General features: G+C 42.1%; 2 protein-coding genes across 2 annotated transcripts in view; both read right to left on the reverse strand.

The window, feature by feature from the left end:
* Positions 1-14,025, reverse strand: part of LOC131584626 (uncharacterized) — a 76,026-nt gene extending 62,001 nt beyond the window's left edge. Inside the window, exons 1-8 of the mRNA XM_058849959.1 lie at positions 13,908-14,025; positions 10,711-10,761; positions 9,882-10,042; positions 8,872-8,942; positions 6,716-6,881; positions 5,666-5,803; positions 4,714-4,903; positions 3,572-3,699 (exon numbers count right to left, since the gene is read on the reverse strand). Coding sequence (XP_058705942.1) covers positions 3,572-3,699; positions 4,714-4,903; positions 5,666-5,803; positions 6,716-6,881; positions 8,872-8,942; positions 9,882-10,042; positions 10,711-10,761; positions 13,908-14,025 — 1,023 coding nt within the window. The remainder of the gene's footprint in view (positions 1-3,571; positions 3,700-4,713; positions 4,904-5,665; positions 5,804-6,715; positions 6,882-8,871; positions 8,943-9,881; positions 10,043-10,710; positions 10,762-13,907) is intronic.
* Positions 14,026-16,787: 2,762 nt separating this feature from the next.
* On the reverse strand, positions 16,788-25,001 carry LITAF (lipopolysaccharide induced TNF factor). The gene is made up of 4 exons (XM_058849941.1): positions 24,738-25,001; positions 20,574-20,756; positions 20,032-20,188; positions 16,788-19,753 (listed from the first exon to the last, which is right to left on the reverse strand). Exons 2-4 carry the CDS (start codon positions 20,749-20,751, stop codon positions 19,645-19,647), a joined length of 444 nt encoding a protein of 147 aa, XP_058705924.1. The 5' UTR covers positions 20,752-20,756; positions 24,738-25,001; the 3' UTR covers positions 16,788-19,644.
* Positions 25,002-27,181: the final 2,180 nt, after the last annotated feature.

Consider the following 27,181-nt stretch of genomic DNA (forward strand, 5'->3'; position numbering starts at 1 on the left):
TGTGTTTTATATAACTTTTTAAAAGCATTTCTAAAGCATGGGACTTATGTGCATTTTTCCACAAGCAAATCCACTGGGGGCTGAGGACCCTCACAGATCTCGTCACAAAGAGCTGTGTGTGCAGCTGCTGCTGAGCCCAGGTGGCCCATCAGCTGGAGCTGCAGCACAGGTCAAGATAAAACTGCCAAACTGATGGACTTTCAGCTGATACAGTTTTAGACTGTAAACTGACTTCATTCTGCTTCACACCTGCTGACTAGAAAAGCTCTCATCTAATAACTCCAAGCAAAATTTTGCAGAGAAGCAGCCATTGTTCTTTCTAATAATAAAGCTTTAGAATGAACTGTCTGACCAGGTGGGCTGTTTTCATTTTTAAGGTTGGCTGCACTGAAATTGAGTTGTCATTGAAAATTCCTCTATTTGTAGTATCATAATAACAAACTATGTTTAAATCTGATTCCCATTCCCACCTCAGAAAGAAACATGAGAAAGACTGGCTTTTATTCCACACAGAAGCTTGCTTTTCCTTCTACTTCCAGATCTGCTGTATTTAAAAAAAAGAAACTAGGTAAAAGCAAGCAATTACAATGCCTTATGAGGGAAAAAACAAAAAAACCCCAAAACCAACCAATAAAGAAACATCATGCCCTGAAAGTAAACTTTTTTGGGTCAGACTGGGGTCCAGGAGCAAGGAAAAGCAAACCTGACATACTCTTGCCCACCTTTCTCAGTGCATCCACAGCCACATTCACCAGAGCTACTGACCAAGCACCAAAACCCAGGCAGTCACTGGAAATGCAGCCTCAGCAGATGTGGTGTGACAGGCTTCTCTCCAGCCTCTCTCAGGAGTGGGTCCCTTCTCCCCACCTCTTTTTTCATTCTTTGTCAGTAGGCAGCTTGTTCACTTAATGGTCCATTAGCTAATCTACATCCACATTGAAATTCAATCTTGTCTCATAATAGCATTAAAAAATTAGACAACAACTTTGCTTCCTTGGAAATGACACCATCTCCACCTCCATTTTCTCATCCCTATACTGTTTTCCCCAGAGTTGGAGACTTTCCCTTCCATTTATTCTTGGTTTTGTGTCCTGAAAGAAATGCATAATCTCACCTCATTCAGAGTCAAACAATAAAGGGACAAACAAGCTCTACATGCTTAACAGTGCAGCTGTCTCCCAAGCAACAGTGGGGGCATTCCCATAACTTCTTTCTTGGCCCAAAGGATATTTTATTGATTGAAATGAGGGATGATAAAGATTCTCTTTGAAATGTCTTGTCACACAGAAAGAACACCCTGAAACAGTGAAAATGGTTGACAACCAATCAAATCCTGTGCTGGGACAGGCACATGATGAATAATTCACCTCTCTTCTAGGCAGTGGCACACAGACAGTAGCCACTTGTGCTAGTCTTAGTGATTTAAAAAACAAATTTCCCACACATGAAGTCAGTAGGCCTCTGGAGGCAGAAGTGACATCCCACTGTTACTGGGAAAAATCATTTACCATTCTTTCAAAGACACTGAATTAAGAGTGTTCCATAGAAGATAGGATTTAGAGAAAGTTTCTCAGATCTGCTGCAGAAATTTCTTTCTTCAACATTTTCCAGGCAGTATGTGACCCTCTAGTCTGTGCTTAAATGCCATTTCCTGCTGCTGTAACACTGACAACCATATGGAATTAAGCATTATCCTTCTCCAAGAGGCTGCTTTTATTCTTTATTAGCACCAACCATTATTATATGGCTCTCTTAGCCCTCCATAGCCCCAGTCTCCATAGCATGTAGCTAAAAGAGATGGCAGACCTGCTTTTAAATCAGAGATAGAAGTCTATCCCAAATTTTGCAACACCTACAAAGGCCATCTGCTGCTTCCTCCTCAACACCATGCCCAGGCTTTTGTCAGGCTGTGGTACCAGGTCAGACTATGATCACCTTTCAACAGGTTGGGAGTTAAGTCTGGGGCTGGAATTTATCACAGCTGACTGAAGGTGCTTCAGCAGCTGTGACTTATCCTGCTCCACCCTGTGCCTTCTCCTGAAGTCTCACACACAAAACATGAACACCTACCTGTGCTCATGAATCATAGGTGATACTAAGAGAAAGGTGAACACACCCAAGATATCACTGCAATCCAGCACTGCACTTTTCTCCAGTCCCCATAAAGCCTCTCCTCCATCCCCCAGTATCTGTGTCCAGCCCAGGGGAAACACAGGCAGAGCTTCTGTTCTTTGACATGGGACTTCATCTAAACAAAGGAAGGCAAGTGCCTTCCATGCTGGGTCTGAAGCTTTCTGTTAACATCACTTGTACCTATGTGCATTTACAGGAGACATGTCAGCCCCTCTGTACAGGAGCACCTTGCTCCAAAGTGCGAACCATCTAACGAGAAAAGAACCTCAGAGGACACAGAATATATCAGGAATGAGCTGATTAAACTCATCAGTGGCAAATTCATGGAGGAACCAATGCCCTGTTTAGACCATTAGACCATACTTGTTTTCTAGTAATATCCTGACCAAAAATTACTTAAAGAGTGTTTTCTTCTGTTTTCACATTAACATTTTTTTTCCTTGCTTTTCTCTGTAGGAACTTCACTACTAGCAAGAACCACTCTATTTGAAGGATAATGGGATATGAAGTGTGCCCTATTTGCCCTTGGTTGAGCTCAGGTGAAGAGTGATTAAGCACCATCATCTGTTGATCCTTCTGTATTGTACATAACAGGTGTTCTTTCTAACCTAGCAGGCATTCTTGATAACCTCTGAATTTCAGAGATAAGGATCTTCATTTCAAACACAGTGGCAATTAATGCCTGATTCAGCTGCTGCTAGTATCAACAAAAAATACAAGACCCGAGAGAGCTAAGGAGACAGGCAGACCCTCATCTAGAATGGTGGTAATCATAAAAAATATTTAAGTCACTTCCTGTTCCACATGACCAGAAGATTCCACCCTATCTGAGCAGCATTCATCACTGAAAATGGTCTAGGGGGCAGAGATTCCCTCTGGACCCAAGCCAGCATCCCCAGAAAACATGATGATTGATAGCAGTTCATCAGAAGCACAAGGAACCTACCAGCCAAGACCCAGAGGCAAGGGCTTTGTGTGCAAACTGTTTTGAGGGGATGAGGCAATATAAGGGCAGCAGAACTCCAATAAACAGCACCAGGGGTAGTACTACACACTAAAGATGTAAAAGATGTGTTTTACAATACAAAGTATCAAAACTGCCAGTGACAACCCAAACCAGATACTTCTTATGCTTTTGTTTTTTCACAGAAAAACAAAAATTTGGGACATCTTCTTTCCAATTAATTTAGAACATAGTTCAAAATTGCTTTTTCCCAATATATGTTTTAACTCCTCAGTGTAATTTACTGTTTATATAAGAAAATGACATTTCAAAGCATTTTCTCTTTCTCTAAATCCATATTTTAAAATGTCCAAAGCAATGGAAGACTTCAGTATTTCAAAATTGCTGCACTCCTGGTCACCTCTTATCTGTGTAGGAGAATTCTCAGCCCACAAAGAACCTCCCAAGGAAGCAGAGTCTGTATGTACAGCTTACCTGGTAACTTGCACTGTGTGCTAAGCAAAGCTTCCACACCAGTTCAGTCACTTCTGCCCCAGTGACCTCCCTCTTAGTCACCTCCCTTTCATAGAGAATGCTGGTCACATACAGATCCTCAGAGTACCCTGGAAAAGGAACATAAAGGAAAAATCACATCTCTGGTGATTGCTGGCAATTTACTATGACTAACCTATATGCAAGGGGAAAGTTTCTCTCTGAGCCTTTATTTCTCCCTGTAAGAGTCCCTCTAGGTTCAGTACAGCCAAGGGATGAATATGAATGCCTGCAGTCAGCTTGAATTTAAGAGCACAACAGAATAAAGACAAGTGTGACCCAAAAGAAAGAGTCAGAGAAACAAGACAAAGATGCACATGAAAAAAGCCCTATTTTACATCCATACATCTCTTAGTATGGCCCTGTTACTTTACATTCACCACTTTTTCCAATGTTGTCTAATCACTAGTCCCACACTTTAACCACCCAAAAAAACAGCAGGAGATCTAGGTGCCAAGAAAAAGAAATGGCTTGGCTCTGAACCTCTTCCTGAGGAAGAATCCTATCTTCTAATAATAATTATAAACAAAATGTCCTGGAAATCTGGAGGTTCCTTTAAAAAAAAAGAGCCAAACAACTATTTAGAAACAGACAAATAACATGTTTCTCAACATTTAGAGTTCAACTTCGAAATAATTCCTCAGGCAAGCCACCTATTGACTTCAGTAAAATCATTTTCCTAAGGAGAAACACAAAGGAGCAAAGAAGAGCTAAAATTAAAACAGTTCCCAGACATGGCATGTCCTTAATTGCAAGTCCTAATGGAACTATTTAGGTTCCATTTTGATAAAAACTTGGAGGTGTCCACCAGGGAAGGCTGATGCTCTGCATACAAGGGCACTAGGTATGTAAAGTCGATAAAGAGGAGCTGGCTATTAAAGACCGTCACTTTTGGAAACCTACCCAGTTTTGGAGATCCACAGAGTTTTGTTATGGCAGGCCCAAGCCCCCAAAGAAGGGTCAGCCCAGCCTGTAAAAACATGCACCGTGAAGGTGAAAATCATGGGTGCAAAGAGTTCTCACAGGAATGACAAAGTCACAATATTTTCCCAGGAAATACTTGACTTTAGCAGAAACATAGTTACATTTATGGTAGAGTGTCTCTGTTTCCACTTGCAAGAGTTTGAGTGCAGACTGTGTCTGTGTCTCTGCCCCACTGCCCTGCTGAGGGAACAGCGTCACTCGGTCGGACTCAGTACATTTGGCCTCCTGCAGGACCCCATCCTTAATGCTCTGGGCACATTCCAGCTGGGAGGACAGGATCTGCTGTTCAGACTGAGAAGAACAGATACTTCAGGAAGATCCTTGATGATCTGTGTCAGCCTACCCAATCCTTCCTCTCCCAACTTCACAGAGGATTCCAGTTCTGGGATAGTGGGAAGTCTCTTGTCTACACCTCTGACAGTGCCCAGCCCGTGGAGATTAAGGCACTCCTTATTTTAGCCTAGATTTTCATCACTGAAAAACAACTGCTATTAACTATCAGCATCAAATTCATTTCTGTTCACAAAGCCTCAAAGCTAATCAGATATTTTTGGTCAGAAAAGTAGAAAAAAGCAAAAGGCTGGTAAATTTTGAATAGCTACTACAAGAAAAGGTAATATTCACCTAATAAAAATAGCACAAGATACAAGAATTGACTGTATTTTCTGTCAACAGTGGAAACCTGCAAGTCTGGCATTTAGAAAATTTAGAAAACTTCTATCTTTCCAAGTTTTCTACAAAGAATAACTTCATTTTTCTAATGTATTTTTTTCTTACTCACATCTCTCTATTCCTCCCTTCAACAGTCTATTTTCAGTTGACCTCTATAACATATTTTAATGAGAGTTCAATCCAGGTGCCTAACAACCTCTTGCATTTATACTATAATATTCATCAATTACAATGCAAACTTGCATTAAAGCAAATTCTGTGAGTAACAGATATTACAGGGAGAATAATATGCATCATTTCTTTGCTAAGAACTCAAGTTTGGGCAGACACTCTCTTCAAATAAGTCAAAAGCAAGAGCCAGTGTCATTCCCCAAAACTTACTGATGCATGAGGAAGAACAACAGACTGCACAGAAGTCAAACCAGAAGAGCGATGGGAGCAGAGGTTTAAGTCCTTTGTCTTTACAAGAATGGAACCCTTTTGCTGATACCTGGTTGGGCATATTCCCAGGACATCCACCTAGTAACAAACACACACTGTTGAATCACACATGCACACATAAAATACAAGGAGATAGTGTAGGTTATTGCAATTAGTTTTAATAATTACTTTTTTTGTAATAACCACAGAGATCTAAATTCTCCCTAGTAGAACACTGGTTTTGCCACAAAAGCTATGAAAAGGCAAATAATTTTTAAGATATTGGTCAAGTTTATAGTAGACCAGGCTCTGTTGCTTTTTTTCATTTCACTGTGTTATTCTGAATCAGATAATTTACAGACACGTGCTTTTTCATTTCAGATTTTGTGGGCATGCAAGGAAGCATTAATTTAGAAGAGCATTACTAGGCAGAGTAACTTCAGTTACATATGGGTGTGCCAAGCCCTACTGCAGAACATCTCTTTAAACACTGACACACAGCAGTAGCCTGAGAATAAGGCAGTGTTCATCATGCTGAAGGTCAGTCTAGAGACAGCTCTTCATAAGAGAACTGCAGCCCCTGAGGTGTGTCAGCTGCCCCCATGCACACACTCAGGTGACAGCAAGGAATGCTGGACTATTGTTTCAGTGTTACACAGCAGAAATTGAGCTTAAGCATTGAAATAATTTCAAAGAGTTCTGAGAACACCGATCTCCCAAAATTATTGAAAAAAAGTAAAAAAAAAAAAGTCATTAATTATGTGTACTGTGTTTTCTCCATAGAGCAGGTAAAGCCCTGGCACTAGAACTCAGGGAACCAAGTAGTGGATTCCAAGCTTCAACAAGAATGTGAATTATAGGTAATTTTAGAACATTCACTACAAGAAGCAATCTGATGACTGCCACTGTCTGCTGAACCAAGTGGCAAAACCCTTTATTTATTTAGAAGTGGAGTAGAATTAAAACGTACAAGAGCTAAGAGTCACCTCAGAGCATGACTGACAGACTCACCTCCTCAACAATGGCACCAACAGGGAATTCTTGAGCTGTCTGCAGGACACTGAGAATGCCTCGCTTGATGTTCAGTGCCCAGGTCTGTTCACTTCTCACAGGACAGAGCTTCAGAACTTTCCCATCATGGAAAGAAAAATGAAGAGGATGCTGTTCTAGCATTTCCCTGTGATAAAAGAGTTTATAATTTCTTGCTTCAAAGAGTGCAAGTCAATTTATGACATTAAATTCAGATTTTCCTCAACAGAGCTGTTCTTCCACAATGGATCTCTCTCACTCTGTATCTCCATTGTTTACAGCAAGCCTCTATTCTTCATAAATTCAGCCTAACCCAAGGAGGCCTTAAAAAAATCCTGTGAACCCCTAAAAACAAATCTTCTCAAGATAATCACAGCATCCTCAACATAACTGTAACAATAAAAGCAGTCCTGGCAAATTATTTACAAGTAAATGTAGTTACGGCAATGATTCTTGTTTAATTAAGAGAGAAGTTCCATTTTATGATTCAGGGTGTCTTTAGCTTCAGTAGGCATGTCTGAATTGCAAAGAAACTGCACCATGCCTCCTCAGCTGTGATGCACACAAGAACAATTGTTTCCCAATTAACCCATATCTTCCTGCTCTGGTAGGTGCGCATACTTGGGCTCTATCCCAAACTTATTCCCCAATCTCTGCTGTTAGTACACTTCCTAATGGCTTTTGCTATCCCAGATTGAGAGTACAGTGTTTTCTACCTTTCCAAGGAATCACTTTTTAACATTGATTTTCATTCCTAATATAACCTACTTTAATCATATATTTTCCCTCTAAATGGGGAAAAACAAACTATCCAAAGGAAGAATTCCATAGTAGCCCAGTGACCAGCCCCCATACAGGAAGCTAGACAGCTCATCTGCACATTAGATGGGGTGCTAACTATTCATCTAATCAATCGGGTCACAAAGTAAGAGATAAAACTTTAATACACCAACATCTGGATAAAGTCCTTCCAGAAGACACTGGGCATATAGGATAAGGGTTTCAGTTTCTGAACTCCTAGGCAACTGAGCCTGTTTTTGCTACTATCTGTAGAAATTACATGCATGTTCAGAGGACAAGCTAGACTACTGTATATTCACAATAGGCTGAGGCAAATGCTAATAAGGCTCACTTGTCTGAATAATTATTTTGAATAGCCAAGCTTCACTGAATGCTTTCTTTGCTACCTCTCTTTTTGGCTTCTCAGCAAAGAACAATACAAAACTGCTCTTACTGCTATGAACATCTTGCAAATAACTTCACAGAAGATGTGCCTGTACACTCATTTGAACTCTGATACCGCTGCCCATAGAGAGAACACGAAGTTCTTCCTGATGAATATAAAAAGCAATGCATTTACTCCAAGCTTGCTCTTTTTGACCCTTTGAATTGAATCAATTGCCTCAGCTCTCAGTGCTGTTTAAAGGCTGAGAATTCAAGTGTCAGGACAAAGAGGAAGATTACAAGGCTGAGCTTAATCAGACAACAGAACTGCTTTTTTTTTTTGATGACAGAAGAAGCATCAGCTCTCTGGGAAAATGTCAGACTTCCACAGTTTGAGGAGATCTTTTTGTATAGCCATCTATACTGGAGACTATACCTTGTCTTGTCAGTGAGAAACACTGACATATGTTATGAATGAGCTACTAAATCCGAAAAACAGAGAAGGAAGAAAAGCTCATTGGACAAATAAAGGAAATATAAGTACCCTGGAAGAAAAAAAACACAACATTTTGCCTTATGAGAATCTTCTAGACCAAGAACCTCTCAAATCTACTGCAAAACTCAAGAGTCTGTAGAAGTAACATCTGCAGCCCTGAGAGCTGTGATCTACACGTGCTGCTACAGGCCTGGTGATTTGAACTCAGAATAATTTGAACTGTCTACTGTCCAAATGGTTTTACATACAAAGGGAGGAAAGTTACATTGAAGGAAAACTTGTTTTGACCAAATGGCTCACATTCTCTCATTTTTGCTTATTGTGCTTGTATCTGGATCATCATTTAATACAAAAATTAAAAGAAACCCTAAAACTAAACAGAGTATGAAGCAGAGGGAACAATGTCCAGTCAAGCTGCTGCTAAGCCATGTAGTTTCAAAAAACCCCAAAAGATAGACCAGATTAGAAGGTTTTCTACCTTAGACTGTCCATTTCTTTCAGAGACTCTTCTCTGGATGCAAAATTTTTCTTAATCTGTACATCTTGAACCTAGAAGCAAAGATTATAGGCAATAACTTTCATTGTCAAGAGGAACTTGTGGATTTATCACATCAGGATATCCATACAGAACATCCACATGAACAAAGGCTCAGTGTGGCAACAGAACTGTATTAGCCCCATCTTCAGGTGGCATATCTGAGGCAGTTTCCAGAAACACATTTTATTCAGCGCTATTATATCCCTTTCACTGTCAAGGCACTAACCAGTTAATTTTTATCCATGTGCTAGGACAGGGATAACTATGCTCTTTGTTGACCTCGTGTATCTGTGCATTTAGTACACATGTGTCAAGCCCCCAGCAAAACCAATGAATTATCCCCTCTGTTAACCTGAAGGAAAACCCAGGCAGCCAAAGCTGATTTTTCCTGCTGCCCCTGTAGTCCTAAAGCACTATAGTTCTCCACCTGGCCTACCACAGGGCTCACCCCAGAAGGAGCTCTGCAATTTGAAACTGCTCTGTTGCTCTTGTCACTGAGACAGATCTCCTGTTGTGATGAATGGAGCGTTACAAGATTGAATTTTACACTGGGCTAGGAATGGCACCAATCCGGCACAATCATACAAGGTTCTCAAGTTCTCTTAAAAATGAGCTATTTTAAAATTACTGCTAGAGATATGGAAGTGCTTTAAAGCAAACCAAGTTCCTTTCTCCAGTTCTGTACTTCATGTGACAAAAAAGTAAAACTGTTGTGCCACTTAGAAAAGCAAACAATTATTTTCCAAATCTTCCTTTTAAAACTGGCAAATACCTAATTTCAAGTTGTGGTACATCAAAGCAATACTGCAACTCTAATTATGAGATCCAGAATTGAACTGGCTCTTAATTACAAGAAAAACAAATGTTTGAAACATAGAAATAATCCCAAAGAAAAATAAGATTCCACATCAGCTCATCCTAATCACTCAAACTATTATGACAATACTTACTTTCAAAACCATCTGGCAATTCCCCAATACTTCAATGATTGCTGTGCTCTCCAGAGAGATGCCACTGCCTTTGTAAATATTTCCCTGCAGGAATGTGTTGGTGACTGCTGAATACCTGTAGCTGTATCTAGCTCTTTTGGGGAAGTATGATGCACTGTGTCCTAGGAAATAAAAATAAAAATAAAAAATAAATAAATAAATAAATAAATAAATAAAAGAGCAGTGGTGTTTTAACCTATTAATCTTCCCCCTCTAATTCTTTTTCCTTTTAATCTTTCAGCCACTGAAATCAGCAAAGCAAAGATATTCCGATTGTTCCCTTCCCACTTGGACTTTCAATTGAAAGAATTTGAAAGCACCCTGCGTGCTGGCTGTAGCTCCTATAGGGAGGGGGAAAAGACTTCCCCTCTCCCAGGCACATAACCTCACAGTTTTCTTCAAGGCAAGATGTTAATTTCCAAGGGCAGAAAACAAATGTAATGCATTTACAGCACAATGCTCTTTCAACACCTTTCAGAGAGCAGCAAAGCAGGACCTTCACAACAGCAAGATGAAATAGATCTATTATTCATGCCCATGGCTGGGCTTAGTCCCACACTGGTTTAGTCCTTTGCTCAGCTCTAACGCTTAGGAGTTTTTCAGAGTTCACAGAATGCAAACTTCAGGCACATGTGGGCCTGGTAAAGTGGAACTTCTCTGCTATTTCCCTGAATGCTGATCACTCAGACAGAACTATCATCCTTCTGAGAACACAACATCCCTGCAGAAGTTTTCAAATTCCTCTTTCCTTATTATACAAAAAGCCTGAATAAAATCTTGTTTTACTCACCTGCACATTCTGCAAAACAGGAAGCTCCATAACTTAACCTCTCTGAGGATCCTGCAATGACAGGTAACAGAACAGAAAAGCACTGCAAATTTGTGTGCAGCTCAGCACAGACCTGCTGCTTCTGAATTTCGGTGAAATTGCTGAAATCAAAGCATGGTCCTCAAAACAATAACTAAATCCATGACAGTTTTTCTATAAAGTATACAGGCTGACACAATCTCACTATTTCTGTTGCTTTCTCCAGAATGCTGAAGGAAGATGCACTATTTAATGCATCCTCTCCAGGGAGGGTGCTTTCTCACCTGCTCAGTACCACTCAAAGAGCTCAGCAAAGCAAAGTGCTACACTACAGTAAAAATCCAGACAAAGTGCTACAAGAGCTACTACAAACCTACAAGCTGTGACATAATGCTCTGTTTTGCCAGTGAGAACATTTCTTAGCAGAAAAATTTCTTCTACTTACTCCCTGAAGCTCCAGCCACAACAGCACAGAGTAAAATGATGGTGAGCAACCCTGTGGCCATCAAAATCACCTCCTCAGACCTGAAGTTAACAAAAACACATCAGTTCTGCTCTCAAAGGCACCTCTGAGCAGGGCACTGAAAGAAAATTTCCTTCACAAAGCAGGAGCTCACTATTTCAACTCCCCTCTTCCAGCCAGAGGAGGGGCTCTGGCAGGGCAGCCTGCAGAAGGGAGGGGGAGGTTGTAGTAAGGGGGAGAGACAGACACACACACAACAACTGATCCCATCCCCAACAGTATTTCAGTCTTTTTGCATAAGAAGAGGAAGAGAAGTTAATCTATTAGAAATCCCACAAAATTGGAAGGAAAATGGCATCATAACAAAGCAAATGCTCAGAATGATCCCATGCAGTGAGTTTAAACTAAACAAACAAAAGTAAAAGTCATCCTAGCAATCCCTCCTTGATGATTAATCAACCAAAAAGCACATAGGATGAAAGCCAAAGCTTTGGGACTAAAGGGAAGGTGTTTCCATTGAGAGCAAGCAAGTTCATGAGAGGCACTCATCCCACTAAACAGAGTTCCAAACCTCAAATGGGTAAAATTGTGTGTGAATAGCACACAAAACCACTGAACCACCATCCTACTGGTACCAATCAGATTTGTACAACACACCAGACACAGACCTTCTAGGCAGTCCCCTCTTCCAGGCCTGGAGCTCTTCCCTCACTTCCCATGTACTCTGAGCCTGTGTTCAGTCTCCACACATAACAGAACGAGGGCCACAGCTCAGCTGCATCTGTGTGCCAACACCTCCCAGGGAAGCTGTGTGGGCAGGTAAACATTTGTTTCCTCCTGCTGCAAGCCCTCTGGTCTAGGCTGAGCTACTGTTTGCTTCAAACAAGAGTCACAAGTAGAAATTTAGATAACAATCCCTGGTTATCTAGTGAGTAGTAGCGACCAAGTCACTGGTACTACTCTCCCCAGCTAGGTTTGTGCTGCTATGGCCTCTTTCCTGCACTTACTTCCTCCATCACACAACATTTGCTCATGAAATGCTTACAAATGTCAACTTCTTGAGTGCACTTTGCTGAAATGACTAAAGAAGGTGAGAGAGCAATTCCAGTCTAAAGAGTTAATAAAATACTCCATGATCTAATCTGGGCCCTTCTATCAAAATCCCTGACTTACCAGATGCCAAACTCACAGTCAGTCTAGGTTTGAAACTGAATTTAAAAAAAACCCCAAAATCTACATATTTCATACAGCAGCTCAAGTCTCTTAGAACCAACCCAAAGCAGTAACTAAGAAAGCCTTCTTCTGCCTTCACAGTGATTTTTCAGAATATTCTAATTTTGAAACTGCTTCAGAGATTTCATTGTGGAAAATTACTTGCAGAGTTTGCCATTTTAACTCTGCCAAGCTACTCAGTCTGGTACTCGTTCTAATTTTATTTAAGTGTACAGCTCATCTGGGCATAGTATGTACTCCTTGTAAGCAGACATTTAGCTCTCGGTCTACTATCAGCAATATGGATAGAGGCAGGAAAGTTAATAGCTGGGCAGGAGCACAAAAACATGATGAATTTACCAGAAAATTGCTATATTGTGACAATTCTCTTCTTGAATCACTACTATGGCCCAGTTTCCACACCAGTATGACTTTTAACTGTTTATATAAGATTTTTCAACATATTTCACATGGCTGTTGAAAAAAATCTTTAAAGCAAAAAAATTTGCATTAAAGTCGACAGGAACAACAACACTGAAACTAGAGAGAATTTCTGCTTTATCATGACGCTGGTTCAAGTGCAGAGTGTAACTTAGGCTTTCTAAAAGCTTTGTAGCTTCCCATTTCTTAGGGAAGAAACTATACTAATAGAAAAAGAAGAAAAATATCTTATGGTTGGACTATGAGCATGCTCAAGAATTTATAAATCTGAGCTTGCTTGAATCTTGACAATTTCATAGGCCCAAGAACAAAGAAATTCACGAACAAAACTCTAGAGCTTTCTTTGAGTAAAACATTTCAAACAGCTGTTTTCAGCAGAGCACAGATTTGGGGCAGTTTTTATGGAAACATCTAAATATGGAATTAAATGCCTGAATAGCAGCTAGGTCTTAAATGCACACTGAAGTCAAACCTTTAAGATAAAATATCACATAAGTGTCCTGTGCACTTGGCTCATGTGACTTCCCTCATGTAGTTGTTGGCAAGTGCAGGATGGAGCCCGAGACCCAACATCTTGTAAGCATTTTTTCCTACATCACACTAGGTGAGGTTTTTCTAAAAATTCAAACCACCACCCCCAAAACAGGCAGAAAAAGAACCTCCTGAAGAGAAATTTCCAGCATGTTGCTGTCCTAGACAATCTTAAAAGATGGAAGAAAATCTGGCACACATGCTGCAAACGCACTGGTTTAATGACAAGAGACCCATGCTGTCTATAAGTCTCAGAAAAGTATTAATCCATTTTAATGGATACTGAACTCAAGTTTGGAAAATGAATTTAATAAAAAGTACCATCTGTCACACGACAGGGTAAGCCTATCTGTGGACACCTGAAAACTGTTCATTATTATTGCCAAGAAAACCTGAGCTTTTACAAACTGGCAAAGTCTGCTCTGTATAGGCCTCACAAATAATATTAAATTAATATTATCGTAACACTGGCGTTTAGCCCTAAGAGCCGAAGGCAGGAGGGAAGTGTCTTTGGCCAGGGTCCCACACCCACCTGTATGCTCGCAGTCCTCTCGTGTCCGGGAGCTCCGCCTGGTTATGGACCCGAATCGAGCCTGCGGAGCCCTCACAGGGCCGGGCGGGTCCCGAAGTCCCCTCACATGGCCGGGCATGTCCCGGGGCGCCCCTCACGGGGCCGGGCATCTCCCGGAGCGCCCCTCACGGGGCCGGGCATGTCCCGGAGCGCCCCTCACGGGGCCGGGCGGGTCCCGGGGCGCCCCTCACGGGGCCGGGCATGTCCCGGGGCGCCCCTCACGGGGCCGGGCGGGTCCCGGGGCGCCCCTCACGGGGCCGGGCACCGTCCGGGGCAGCGCTCCGGGGACATCGGCCCGAACGCCCCCCACCTCTGGGGAAAACGCTGCGAAAGCGCTGCGAGGCACCAACGCTTTCCAGGGCGTTTTCCCAGCCGAAATTAAGTGATGTAGGGGCCACCTGTCCGCCCCAGGGCTGTGGCAGCGGCCGCTCCCCGGCGGACAGTCCCCAAACTCGGCCTCCGAGCGCCGAGGAGCAGCCGAGGAACCCGCGGCACAGCCGGGGCAAGGGCGGGCAGAGCGAAAAGGGTCAGCGATGGCTGCGGGGAAATGGGGTGATGGGGCCGCACCTCCAGCCCGGTGTGCATTTCGAGACGTGCAGAGGAGCTCCTCATCAGACTGATGAACAACAGCTGAGGGAGCTGGGGGGCCTCAGCCTGGAGAAAATAAATCCCAGGAGGGACCTTCCCTCTCAGCTGCCTGAAAGAGTGGTCTGGCATTGGGAAAGAGAAGTGCTGCAATCACCATCCCTGAAAGCTTTCAGAAAAAACGTCCGTGTGGTGCTTAGGACATGGCTGAAAGGTGGAGCTGGAGGTTAATGGTTGGACTCAGTGATCTCAGAGGTCTTTTCCAGCCTTAGCGATTCTATGATTCTGTTATCCTAGAGTAAAAATAAAAATCTTAAGGGCTACTTCGTGAACAATAAGAGGGTTTTACGAGGCATGTGCCTGAGTACTACTAGTTTTGTGTTAGTTACCAAGACACAGCACTCAGAGTAGCACCAGGAGATGGTACTTCAGAGGCTGTGGGGAGCAAGAGATGGTAATTGCTTTGGGTTTGTCTTTTTTTCCCCCAATGTTTTTGTGAACCCCTTGCTGTCATATTCAGATACACTGTGACTTTAAGTCCTAGAGCAGTGTCTGTCATAACCCTGTTAATGCAATGGTCCTCTGCAGCTCACTGAAGCTGCTTTTTGGGGGTAATTTTTTGTTACAAAGACAAAGCCATAGTGTGAAGCAAAAAAGTCAACCACAAAAGGACTTTCAAAAAGCCGCCTACTCACTCTTGGTTTACTCTCAACTTGGGCACAGCTACTTTCAGCACCTCCAGACCACACAATTACCTGGTCAGACATTAAATTTTCAATTTCTTCAAAAAAATAAATTAAAAAAAACAACCAAAAAAAAATTAAAAATAAATTTTAATGGTTATAAGAAGCACTTCCTTTGAAATCAGTAGGTTTGACATGCACCTTTTAGTGTCCTGGTTTGAAAAAGTCCTAAGATGCTCATTGGCAAATTCATTTTTATACTGGATTCACACCCAGCATATCATACATGAGAGTATTCATCTCACACAAAACACATTAAAAGTCATCCTAAAGAAAATAAATTGTAGTAAATCATTTTAATAAATCATATTGCCAGATCTTATGAAGCAAATAGGAACACAAAAGTTAATTTGCTACAAAATGCATTCACCTGAACTACAAAAACTTTACACCTTTGTCACAGGACTTGCGCTTCTTAGTTTTTACGCCAAGGATGACACTGTGTACTCCGTTACTGACCTCCTGCTGCTCAGTTATGAATTATATTATAACTGTATTATTAACTAGGTTTGAGTAGACCAATCATTTCTTAAAAAAAATCCTCCTGGTTAGACTGCCGGAAGTGCTTTCACAAACACTGCAATAAATAGCAGCTTCTTTAAACCACTGAAGTTGCTTAACAGCTCCCTCTTGCAGGGGTATCAGCTGCCTTTTACTTGTTTTAACAACTTTTATTTTTGATCCTCTTTGCATGACAAAACAAGTTTTATTTCCTTCTGGCTCAAGCTTCATCAGAATTTGAACATTGTGCAAGTTCTGTCTATTAAAATTAGAAGCCTAATGAAAATAACACCATCAAAGTGTAACAGAAAGCAAAGTCATCCTGGAAAGCTCATGAAAGTGGGTGTAGGGAAGGTTTTACCTGAATCTGTAATGTAAGGCTGGAGGATTTCAGATGGCCTATGCTTCCTCTTTATGTGAAAACGGCTTGAGTCCATAAAGTCTGCATTGCTCCTTCTGTAGTTTACCTTACCAAGGAAAAACTATTCATACAACACTCACTACCAAAATAACCCTGAAGTTGTTTAATAAAAATAATAAATATCAATGCATTGAAACAAACTTGTTTCAGTATTAACCTTGCCTTCCTGTACTTTTTGCACCTCAAAAAAAAAACCAACCAAGCAAAAATTTAGACATTGAAAGAAAGTAGTGTATTCTCACATGATCAGCAGTGATTCTTTCCTCCTGAGTACAGTGATATTTGATTTATTTTCCTGGTATGTGAACATGGAGCCATATATCTCTATGTTTAGTTGCATTGCAAGTGAAAGTTTTACCCAACAGTTTGAATTGAAAAAATATTTCTAGTACCCGAGTTGCAGGAAAACAACACATTTTCAGTGTGGCTCTGTGTGGGACAGTTGGTCTGCAAGGCAGACAATGCCATTTATCAGAGACTTGGCCCAGCTCTGAAAAATTTCTCCCTGTAACTACTTTTCTTCACTTAACATTTTAGCCATCCATGTGTTTGGAAATATTCCAAATATTATCATTTTCCAATTACAAGCACTAGATAGGAAAGACACCGTTTTTATTTTAAATAGAGTCAGTTTTAAAAACAAACAGTAATTTCAACATAATCAAACACAAAGTGCTTTCACACAAAGCAAGTTATATCCTGCATTTGTTTGTCCAAGGTAGGTTTAACAAAGCAGGTTAGTCTGGCACAGTCTGTAGATCATTCCATACACACGAGAACAAACACAGGCTTTGCATTTAAGGAAACACAGCTATAGAAGGGGCAGCAGAAAACTTTGCAGAATGCTGAATTAGAAGGAAGAGCTGCCAACATTGTGTGTCCTATTCTCAATCCATACAAGGAACTTAAAGAGAATCAATGGACTGTGCACATAAATCAAAACATTTCTTTTGGTGTTTTGCATTCTGGTGCTACCACCTCAGATCTTCCAACCATCACTTTGGAGAGAAAAGGGGAACTAAGGAAATAACAATTGGAAGACTTACCAAATGAATATATGGCAGGATTATCCAGACCAGACTGATGGGGTACTAAAATAATTAAAAATCCTCCCCACCATGCAAGCAAATCCCAAGTTTGGAAACACTGCGAGCTTCATTGCTTCCTTCTGTCTTGCTCTAACAATAAACTGTCAAGAATCACATTTCTGTGACACCCAGTGGGGAATTCTGCTTCCCAGTAAGGCACAGGACTTGTTCATGTCACCAAAACAGAAAATTCAATGCAGCATCACCCAAGCCCTTCAGGAACATGGAGAGCACTATGGTGGTGCACCAGCAGACAAAAGCACTTGTTGGTACCACGTCATCAAGATGGAAAACTACAAAACTACCAGCTTTTTATCTCCATCATTCTCTTGCCAGTTAGTAGCTGCTGATGTACATTCTTGTTGCACTGTATTAGGAACAGTGAAAGTATGACACAGACTCTCTGGCTTGGTTGCAAAAGAGAACAAGTTTTATTCTTCCCTATCTTCTTTTATAGACAGGTCCAAGAAGGTCCAAAAAGGTAAAACTCTCATTGGTCATTAAACCAACATGCCACCATCACTGGACAGTTAGGAACAACACCCCTTGACCATTTCTTACAAGTAAACAACAAGGCAAAAAACAACACCTGCAAAGATTGTCTTCCTTCTCCAAGGACTGTTTGGATTCCTCCTTACATTTCTCAGGCCACACTTTCTCAGGCCAGTCTGAGAAAGTTACATGATTTGATTCCACACAGACACTGTGCTACTTGCCTGCTTTCTAGCATTCAGCATCCATACATTCTTACGGCATGAGTAGACCAGAAACCTTTTCCAAATACACAAGGAAACTCTTAAATCACTTGCAGACTGATTCCTGAAAAACTAACTTATACCAACTATTTGCAGAAGGCACATTTGGCAAGAACAGTAAATGGAGTTGTTTTTTTTTTTTGTATTTATTTTTGCTTTTTACATTTACAGATATTAACACAGTGTTACCAACACAGCCTTGTTTAAACACCTGTCTGCCTTTTCTGGACAGGTATCATTTAGGCTGGGCATTAGGAAGAAGATTTTTACAGAAAGGGTGACCAGACATTGGAAAAGACTGCCTAGGGAGATGGTGAGGTCACTGTCCCTGTAAGTATTAAGAAAACATTGGGTGTGGTATTCAGCACCACAGTCTGGTTGATAAGGTGGCATTAGGACACAGATTGGACATAAGGATCTCAAAGGCTTTTTCCAACCCAGCTGATTTTGTTAGGATTTGGATTCTGTGATATGCATCAAAATGTTGTTTGATCAAGTTGCTTATGACACAGAAATCACCTTAACCTTCAGAGCCTCATTCCCTAATTTTTTGTGATTATCATCTTAAATTAGCATATCCAGCTTAAGCTTCTAAAAGCAGAACTTATCTGTCATTTAGTTTAGAAAAATCAGAAAAACTCCTTGACAAACATTTTACCTTCTTAATAAAGAAACAATAATTAACATGCAGACCAACAACTAAAAGCCCAGGTGTTTTATTTATGTGTTTCAGGTGGAATTCAAGCCTTAAGATAAGGCTGAGGTTTGTTTATGATCAATGAGCTGATTTACATAAAGGAAGTTTTCCAATGTTCCAACCACAGCTCTCTGGACATTTCCACTGGGGTGAAGAAAACACTACACAGACTTTCAACCACCAGCAGGAAAGCCTCCAGCCTAACAAAAGCCACTGAACAAATATCTCCTATATGAACATCTTTACTTCAGATTAGAGACATGACTAGACTTGAAACTGGCAAGAAAATTCAGATACTAGATTCAGTCACTATTTTTGCACAACCTGAGTGGTCCATTTGGAAAAGCAACCTCCAAGAAGTAAAAAGCCTCTAGGTTTGGTTCTCTTCCAACTATAAAAGTTTTAAAATGAATTCTAGTGCTCATGAAAAGATGACAACAAACGATTTCTTTTTTCAAAGAGGAGCACCTGTCTCTGAGGCAACTCCGTGCAAGTCTGTAAAGAGTGCTGCTGCCGAAGCACAAGCTTAAATAGTCCTCCATACACGTCCTCGTCTTGTTCTGTGCTGAGACTTTACAGACTCAATGCAAGTACAACATGCAACATGTCTGAGACAAGATTAACTGAAGAACATCACCAACCTGTTCTGTATAAAGCAAAAAGAGAAACACTCCATTGCTCTCCACTGGTGCTGGACTGAGTGATCCATACAGATTAGGTATGCTTTTTACAGACCTAAGTGAGATTCCTCTCAAGCAAATGCATATTCAAACCATCTAGCAATAAACATTACTTTTTATTGGTTTCCAGTGACAGGATTCACAGAAAAAACAGGAAGTCTCCATGAAGCTTCAGAGAGGGCTTGTAGAGGTGCTAAACAACTTCATCAATCAATGTTTAAACACTGCCTATAAACGTTTGTAAGAACCGACAAGAGCGCTGCATTTCGGACAGGTGTGATCCACATCCTTTAGGGCATCAATGCAGAAGGGAATTAAGCAGCAGCCTAATACACACCTGCAAAGGCAAAAAAAGAGAAAAACACTGCTTTACCACTTTTCATACATGCAAGAAGGTAAAATGTATTTTGTCCAAAAGCCATGAGTAAAACTGGTGCCATAAGCTTTAGGAAGAATACACATAGCTATGGAGTCCATTACTGTAATGTTACAGAACTGCTTTAAGGTCCTGTAGGACACAGCTGCAGGCTAATTGGACCATGAAGGCTTAAAAGCAAAGTTACACATTAGAGCTAACAAAAGTCAAGGTAAAAGTTCAAATTAGAGTTGACCTACCCCACCAGGCAGAGTCCACCACATGACAGCCAGGTCAGCGCTCCTGAGTCATACGAGAGACGTGTCACTATCACCTGGTTACAGGAAGGGCAGCACATCTGAACTGGGCGGTCATAAAACAGTACTGGCTGCTGCACATACACCGTCTGAACAGTAACTGAGCAGAGAAATGGCTGTTTACTCCATGAGGAACAGGAAAAAAAGAGTAGCAATCAACTTCTCTAAACCAGGTACAACTGAAATATTCAGGGTTCAGAGCAATGAAATACAAAACAGAGAAATCACCATGGCATTTCCTAATGCAGAAATACACTGCCTTAAAAATAAAGCTGCACTAAAAACTGCAGAAAGCCAAATGATGTTATTGATATCAGTGCACACTGAGGGATTCACATAAATTGATTCACCTTATTCTCTTCAATAGTATTTTTTGGTAGGTGGTGAACACCTGTGAACCAGGATTTTTATCTTCTGACAGCACCTATTATACAGCCACTTGACACCACCTTAACATGAGGTACAGAAGAGTTTTGGAGGCTTACCGGGGTTATTTGCTGGTGGAGGCTGTCCCATGTGTGGGGGAGGGTTCATTCCCTTCCCATCTGGCTTCTGTCCAGGGCCAGGGATGGGATAGGGGTGAGGATAGTTCATATTGATTCCTACAGCTTCGTCATAAGAAGGTGGTGCTGATGGGACAGGGTTGCCACTTGGTGTAGCCATTATATCTAAAACAAAAGACAGAAAATCATAACAAAAGGCATTATTTATTACGGGCAATTGACAAATAATTACACACAGCTCAACAGCAAGAAGATAACTAGATTAAAAGGGACTTTTACCACCATCAAATTAATTGGCTGGTATTTTGTTTCTGCTAGTATTAAATATTAATCTTGATTTCACTGTTATTGTTGCCAACTTCCCACTTCCTTTTCACTGGGAAATTTTTTACACTTTGTCCCAGCACTAATTCTTCCTTTATAAATTAAAAATACTAAAGCAGGGAGGTAGGGCATCTTTATTAGTATACTAAACTATCTGGTAGTCTCTAATTCTCCAAGAACATTATTTCTAATCCCTCTTGTTCACCTGAAAAACTGAACAGTATGATAGGCCACATGGTAGTTGCTAACCAACATGAGCCTGGTTTGTGGTGAAGTTTAAATATTTAAAAAATACTATTTACCTCTGCTGTAATTTGAAAGAAGTATTTGTATCGAAGGAAAAAGAAACCCAAACAAGCATGTCCAACTGAACTCAAAGCTTTTACAACTATCAATTTACAACTATCAATCAACTATCTATTGCCATTTTTGCTTCTTAGCTACATTTTAATGAATTTGTAGTACAACTTTTCCTCCACCAATTGTTATTTTAGTGAAGAGGATAGGAATGCTGACCACTGCCAACAAAGGACTGTGGTTTCCATGCAGACTTCCTCTCCTCCTCCCCACCTACTCACTTCCCATAGTCTGCCCACCATTTTCTTCATGGAACAAGGTCTCATGGCACCAGTGCTGACCAAGCATCTCCTTTTTCCCCTTCCTCCTAAGGACCATCAGACAGCTCTCCTAGAGCCACACTCCATTCTGTTGTCATACATATGATCCCTCTGTACACATGCAAGTCTTTTCACTCAGTACCACCTGGGAAAGGCAGCCTGTATTTGGAATATTAATTCTATGGTGCTATGAAAATTACATAGGAGCTCCAATTACCCATAGCACTACTATGAATAAAAGAAGGGAAATTATACTGATGCAATTTGCAGATACAAAGGACAACATGCAAAGAGAAAGAATTTCAGGTGTAAGTATCTGTTTAGGGCTGGTGTCACTCCATCCACACAAAGCTTGGGTGAGACCAGCACACAAGTTTCCAACAATGGCAGAAGCCTTTCCACTCTCCCAGAGCCATGGAACAGTCCCTGGAATACTGCTGATTATCTTCCTCCCACAACACAGCTTTCATCAGGATTTCAGTGAGGTCTATAAACACTTCTATAAAGAACTTGTCACAACTTTGTTCACTCTTCCAGGTTACACAGAACTAATTGGCAGCACTGGAGGCATGGGGATACACCAGCAAACAACAACGTTTATATATTTCAGGAGTCCCACAGTCTTCCCAGCAGATTTAGCAGAAATGTGGAAAGGTGTATTACAAAGGGAATTGTGTAGTCAGTCAAGTGTGGGTTTTATGGCAGCCCCGTGGCCAGGACAAACACAGGAGCTGGTGCAGAGGAACATATGTGGCTGCAGGTGCTGGAGCAGTAATTGTGGTAAGCCTGGGACAAACATTGCTCCTTCCCATCTTTCTCATACTCACACTGCAGTTTTGGCAGAATGAAGAGGGAACAAGACAGCAGTCAAAGATGTTGAAACTCAGTAAGTTTTTATAGCAACAAGTATTTCACAGTTATACTTTTAATAAACACTGATCTGATTTCTTTAGAAAAGAGAAGTTTTCTCCTTGTGACTAAACAACAGAGCTGAGTCACGATACTGTCCCCACTTGGTGCGCTGGTTTTGGCTGAGGGTGCAAAGAAGCCAGGAGGGGACACCGCCAGAACAGTTGACCCCAGCTGACCAAAGGGATACTCCAGACCATAAAAGCATCATGCTCAGCAATAAAACCAGGAAGAAGGTTGCTGGAAGAGAAATACTGCTCAGGGACTGGCTGGGCATAGGTTGGTTGGTGGTGAGCAATTGTTCCTATTTGCTTCACTTCCTGGATTGCATTTCCCTCTGTTAGTTTCCTTTTCATTACAACTATTAAATTATTACTATTTTGTTATTTTATTTCAGTTATGAAACAGTTCTTGTCTCAACCCATGAGTTTTCTCACACCCTTCCAGTTTCTTCAGGGGTGCAGTGAGTGAGCAGCTGTGTGGTGCTCATTTGCCAGGTAGGGTTAAACACACAGCTACTTCTGCTGCTCAGCTCTGCTTCACTGACAAGCTGAACACCTTTCATAGATTTCAAAATTATCATAACTTCCAGCATGAACACTTCTAGTCTTGATATTTACTTATTTTTAAATTATGTTGCATGTTCATTTCTTACCACCAAGTGGTTTTGAACAACCATTTCAATTTAAACATGATCACTTGTGCTTTTTCTGCACTTTCACTTTTTTTTTTCTTTTCCTGTAGACAAATTTGAACAGGTCTCAGGTCCTCATAGCACTTTGTGGAATCCGTTTCCTTTTTTTAAAGTTTCAAATCTGTAGCACAAATAACATGTACAAAGTACTACAGTGAATGGTAAAAAACTAAAAACCATGTATGAATTCCTTCAAGTTATCTATCAAAACAAAATTTCCTAATAAACATCAAGATGACATTTGGACTACAAAAAAGCCTCTTCAAAATATTAAGTATTGTAGATGTAACCACAACTTCAGCTTTTCAATTTCATTTCTCTCATGTCCCTTCTGCTTTATATGTCAACTTTGAAGAGATATTTGAACCATCACTTCATAAAGCCAGTGCAAATGTGCAAGTGTGTTTCACACTCCAAATCTTCAAGATTAGGCTGGGGACAAGAGAAAAAGAAGGTAATAACCCACCTCTCTGCTTGGTATGTAAAAAACCAACCAACCAAAAACCTTTTGGTAATTTGTAAGCAGTAAAAAACTGCTTACAAATTGCAAACAAATCTGTTGTTGCCCTTCCCTTAGTCTCTTGATGAAATCTGACAAAACTTAATCCTTAAATTAAACAATTCCCACGCAGTCCTCTTCACTAGAAATCCCCAGTTGCCCTCCAACATCATGGGTGGTTTAGAGGGCTCCCTGCACATCAGAATCTAAGACAGCTACCGGTCAGCAACACCGAGAATGAAATACAGGTTGAAGGCTTATTTCTTTTAACAACCCAGCAGGATACACAGGTTTATCAGAGCACTCGGATTTTTGCAGTGCAAAGCCCTAACACAACACCTTCTTGGACCATCAACTTCATCTGCATAACAATTTCCTCGGTTACCAACCTGCTGAGAAGTACTATCTCAAAGTTGTTCAGATTTCTCAGGCATTTGTGAGAGAGTAAAATCCAGTAACCACAACAAAAAAGACTTCGACAAACTATTATTTCAGGAGGAACCAATGGCATTGAGATCACACTGAATTCTATACTGGCAAAGTAGAAATAGTACCGCACGGTGTGTTCTGCTGGCAGGAGAGATTTCAGAGGTTAGTGTCTTACTTTGACCAAGTAATCAATGGTTTCAGAATAATCCTGTGATTATGCCTATGGTGGCTTCCTGTGAGTAACCCCCTCCTCGGGGCAGGGCAGGGCCGGTCCAGAGGAGCTGCTGCCGCGCGGCTGCTGAGAGCATTCCCTAAGGAACGGGCCACCTTCCGCCTGCCACACTCGGGGAAGCGAAACTTCGGCCTCGCTTGGCCCGCGCCCGCATCACCGAGGGCAGGAACCGTCGGCCACGGCCTCCCCCGGACCGTCCCGGGACCGGGACCGCGCCGCTCGGGACACCGCTGGCCCGCAACGCCCCAACCTGCCCCCGGTGTTCAGGGGGCTCCTGCGGGGCGGGACCGGCCCCGGAGCCGCGGCCGGGCCGGAGCATTGGAGCACTGGGAGCGGCCCGGGGAGGGCAGCGCTCGGGCCCGGCAGCAAAGCCCCCCACGCCGCCCCGCTCTGCCCTGCCCGCTGCCCCGCCAGGCTCCGGGCTGCGCGGCACAGCCCTTACCGTGCCGAGCCGTGCCCACCAGCCCTCTTCTCTTCTCCGCTTCTCTCCGCTCGCCCGGGTGCAGCCACCGTCAGCAGGGTTTGTCCCGTCCCGTCCCCACCCGCGTTTTCTCCTCCCCTTCCCCCTGGAGCCGCGAGCAGGCGCCGCGGGGGTTGCTCGGGAGGGCGCTCAGCTGGCCCCGTCCAGGCCCTGCTCCGGGAGCAGCCTCGGCCGCTCCCCCAGACCCACCGGCTCCCGGCAGCGGCGCGGCTGGGCGGGACGGGACGGGAAGTGGGGTAAGCCTGTGGAAGTACAGGCACTCCTGACGCAGTTCGCAGCCACGGCGATCGGGAACTCTGCGGCTTTCGCCAAGAGCTCACTCAGATTAAACCAGTAATCTTCAACTTTCCCGTCAGCTTCGCAGCCAAGCATCATGTTCTGTAACACTGCAGAGAAATCACTTCTCTAATTCTACAATACACTTTTTATGTTACCAGATCGGGTATTTCAGACAAAATACAAGAACACATAAAATGATCAACAAAACTTTCAAGTTCAAGATTCGGTGAGTTTAGGTAGGTGCCTTTACAAGCAATTGAATTGGATTCACTCTTTGGGAAGCACAAGAGTATGTCACTCCTTTCTCTGTCCAGCTCTGACATAACACAAAAGTGAATCATGGACAGATCTCTAAATGGACTTCAAAAAGGACTGCTTCACACACTGGTTTGTGTGAATCTACTTTAGACTGAAGGGACTTGATAGCCCTTGTGGGTTATCATCAGGGACAGTTCATAAAGTCTTTTGGCTGAAAGCATCCATTAAATCCGTTAAAGTCCTGTTTTTGTATTTAAATATTTTCTTGAACCTTGCCCTAAAGAACACACATAAAGCTTCAATTCAAACCCGTCCTGGAGCAAGAAGTCAGGTTTTATAGGATGAAAGGAGCTCTTACCCAAAGTGATGATAAACCCAACATGAAGCTCTGCAATCACAGTAATCTACTGAATCACCTGCAAGTATGGGTGCTTGGGGATGTCATCAGCTGTTGAGAGTATTGAGGGCATGAATACTTCGGTCCCCCGATTTGGGGGTAACAGGGAGAGGAGTGTGGAGTGTGATTCATTAGCACTGAGATTAGAACTAGACTTAGAGATGAATCAATTTATACCATTATTAAGAAATCACATTATACACTGTTCTTCTCAGAAGCAGAACATGAGTAATTTGGGCTTTGGTGCCCTGGATTAACTAAAATTGGAATAATTGTTCTCTTACTCAATCCCCTTCCCTAGGTGGTCATGAGCAGTTTAGGAGCCACAGAAGAGAGAAGCCATGACTGAACACATCTCCCAGGGTAAAATCAGGCATGACCTTCAACTGAAGGACTTCTTACTCCAGCTGCCATGCTCTCTCATGTGTTGTGTTTTGCATCACATGAGATGTGATGCTGGCTTCTGTTCCTCCTTGGGGACCCCAGTAACATTTCTCCTTTTTGCCTGACTACTGTTTCCACCAAATGTCCAAGTAGGTTAGATATTGGCATATATTTACTGGTATGTGACTATTCATCTTCCTTCTAACCCTGCTCACCATTTGCTAATTCTGCCTTTCCAGTCCTTTAGCTGGATGGGCGAAAGAAGCATCAGCTTTAGCCAGTCTGTGGCTGACCAGGTGACCACAGCACCTGTGAGCATGTGGAAAATTACACAGAAGTCACAATTAATGGAACGTTGTATAGTGGCCAGTGGAACAAATTGGCCCAATCCAGTCAATGAGCCCTGTGGCCACAGAAAGTAACAAACTGTAACACTTTTCTCATGAATATGTATATCCTTGCTAATAAATACTTGTACCATCTTGAGCCAGGCATTCACCTTAGGCAGAATTATCCTGTCCATCAGGTACCACAAAAAGTAATGCCTACTTCTAATTGGTGTTAAGGAGTTTTATTCCTGATTCTCAGTGACAAGCTTGTGGAAAATTGCCAGCTTTGCTACAGAGAATTGATGAGGCTGGTTGAGCAAGGACATGAGTTGAGGCACTTGCTTATATTACACCTGACTTGAGTGAGGCTTAAGCACTGCATGGTGTCTGGGATGCAGTGTAGGCTCCCAACCCAGTGTCTCAGTGAAGTAGAGAGTGTGCTCACACATCCGTATGGAGACAGGGCCTCCACCCCCTTATCCACATACACTGTTAGAAGTAGAAATCCGATCCTGTGAGATGTGTGGCCAGCAGGCTGAGGAAGGGGATTCTATATGCTCCACTCTCATGAAACTCCACCTGCAGGGCTGCATCCATGGCCCTCAATGTAACAAGGGCAAGGAGATGCTGAAGCAAATCCAGAGGTGGCCATGAAGATGTGCCAAGGGCTACAGCACCTCTGCTATGGAGACAGGCTGGGAGAGCTGGAGTCGTTCAGCCTGGAGAAAAGAAGGCTCCAGAGTGACCTTACTGCTCTT

The sequence above is a fragment of the Poecile atricapillus genome, chromosome 14, assembly GCF_030490865.1.
Source record: "Poecile atricapillus isolate bPoeAtr1 chromosome 14, bPoeAtr1.hap1, whole genome shotgun sequence".
Classification (NCBI taxonomy): Eukaryota; Metazoa; Chordata; class Aves; order Passeriformes; family Paridae; genus Poecile; species Poecile atricapillus.

Coding starts and splice junctions, on each gene's coding strand:
- LITAF (XM_058849941.1), bottom strand. CDS start 20,751: ATGGCTACACCAAGTGGCAACCCTGTCCCATCAGCACCACCTTCTTAT. Junction 20,189..20,573: donor TCCACCAGCAAATAACCCCG/GTAAGCCTCCAA, acceptor TTCTCTGCTCAG/TTACTGTTCAGACGGTGTAT. Junction 19,754..20,031: donor GGTGGACTCTGCCTGGTGGG/GTAGGTCAACTC, acceptor TTGCCTTTGCAG/GTGTGTATTAGGCTGCTGCT.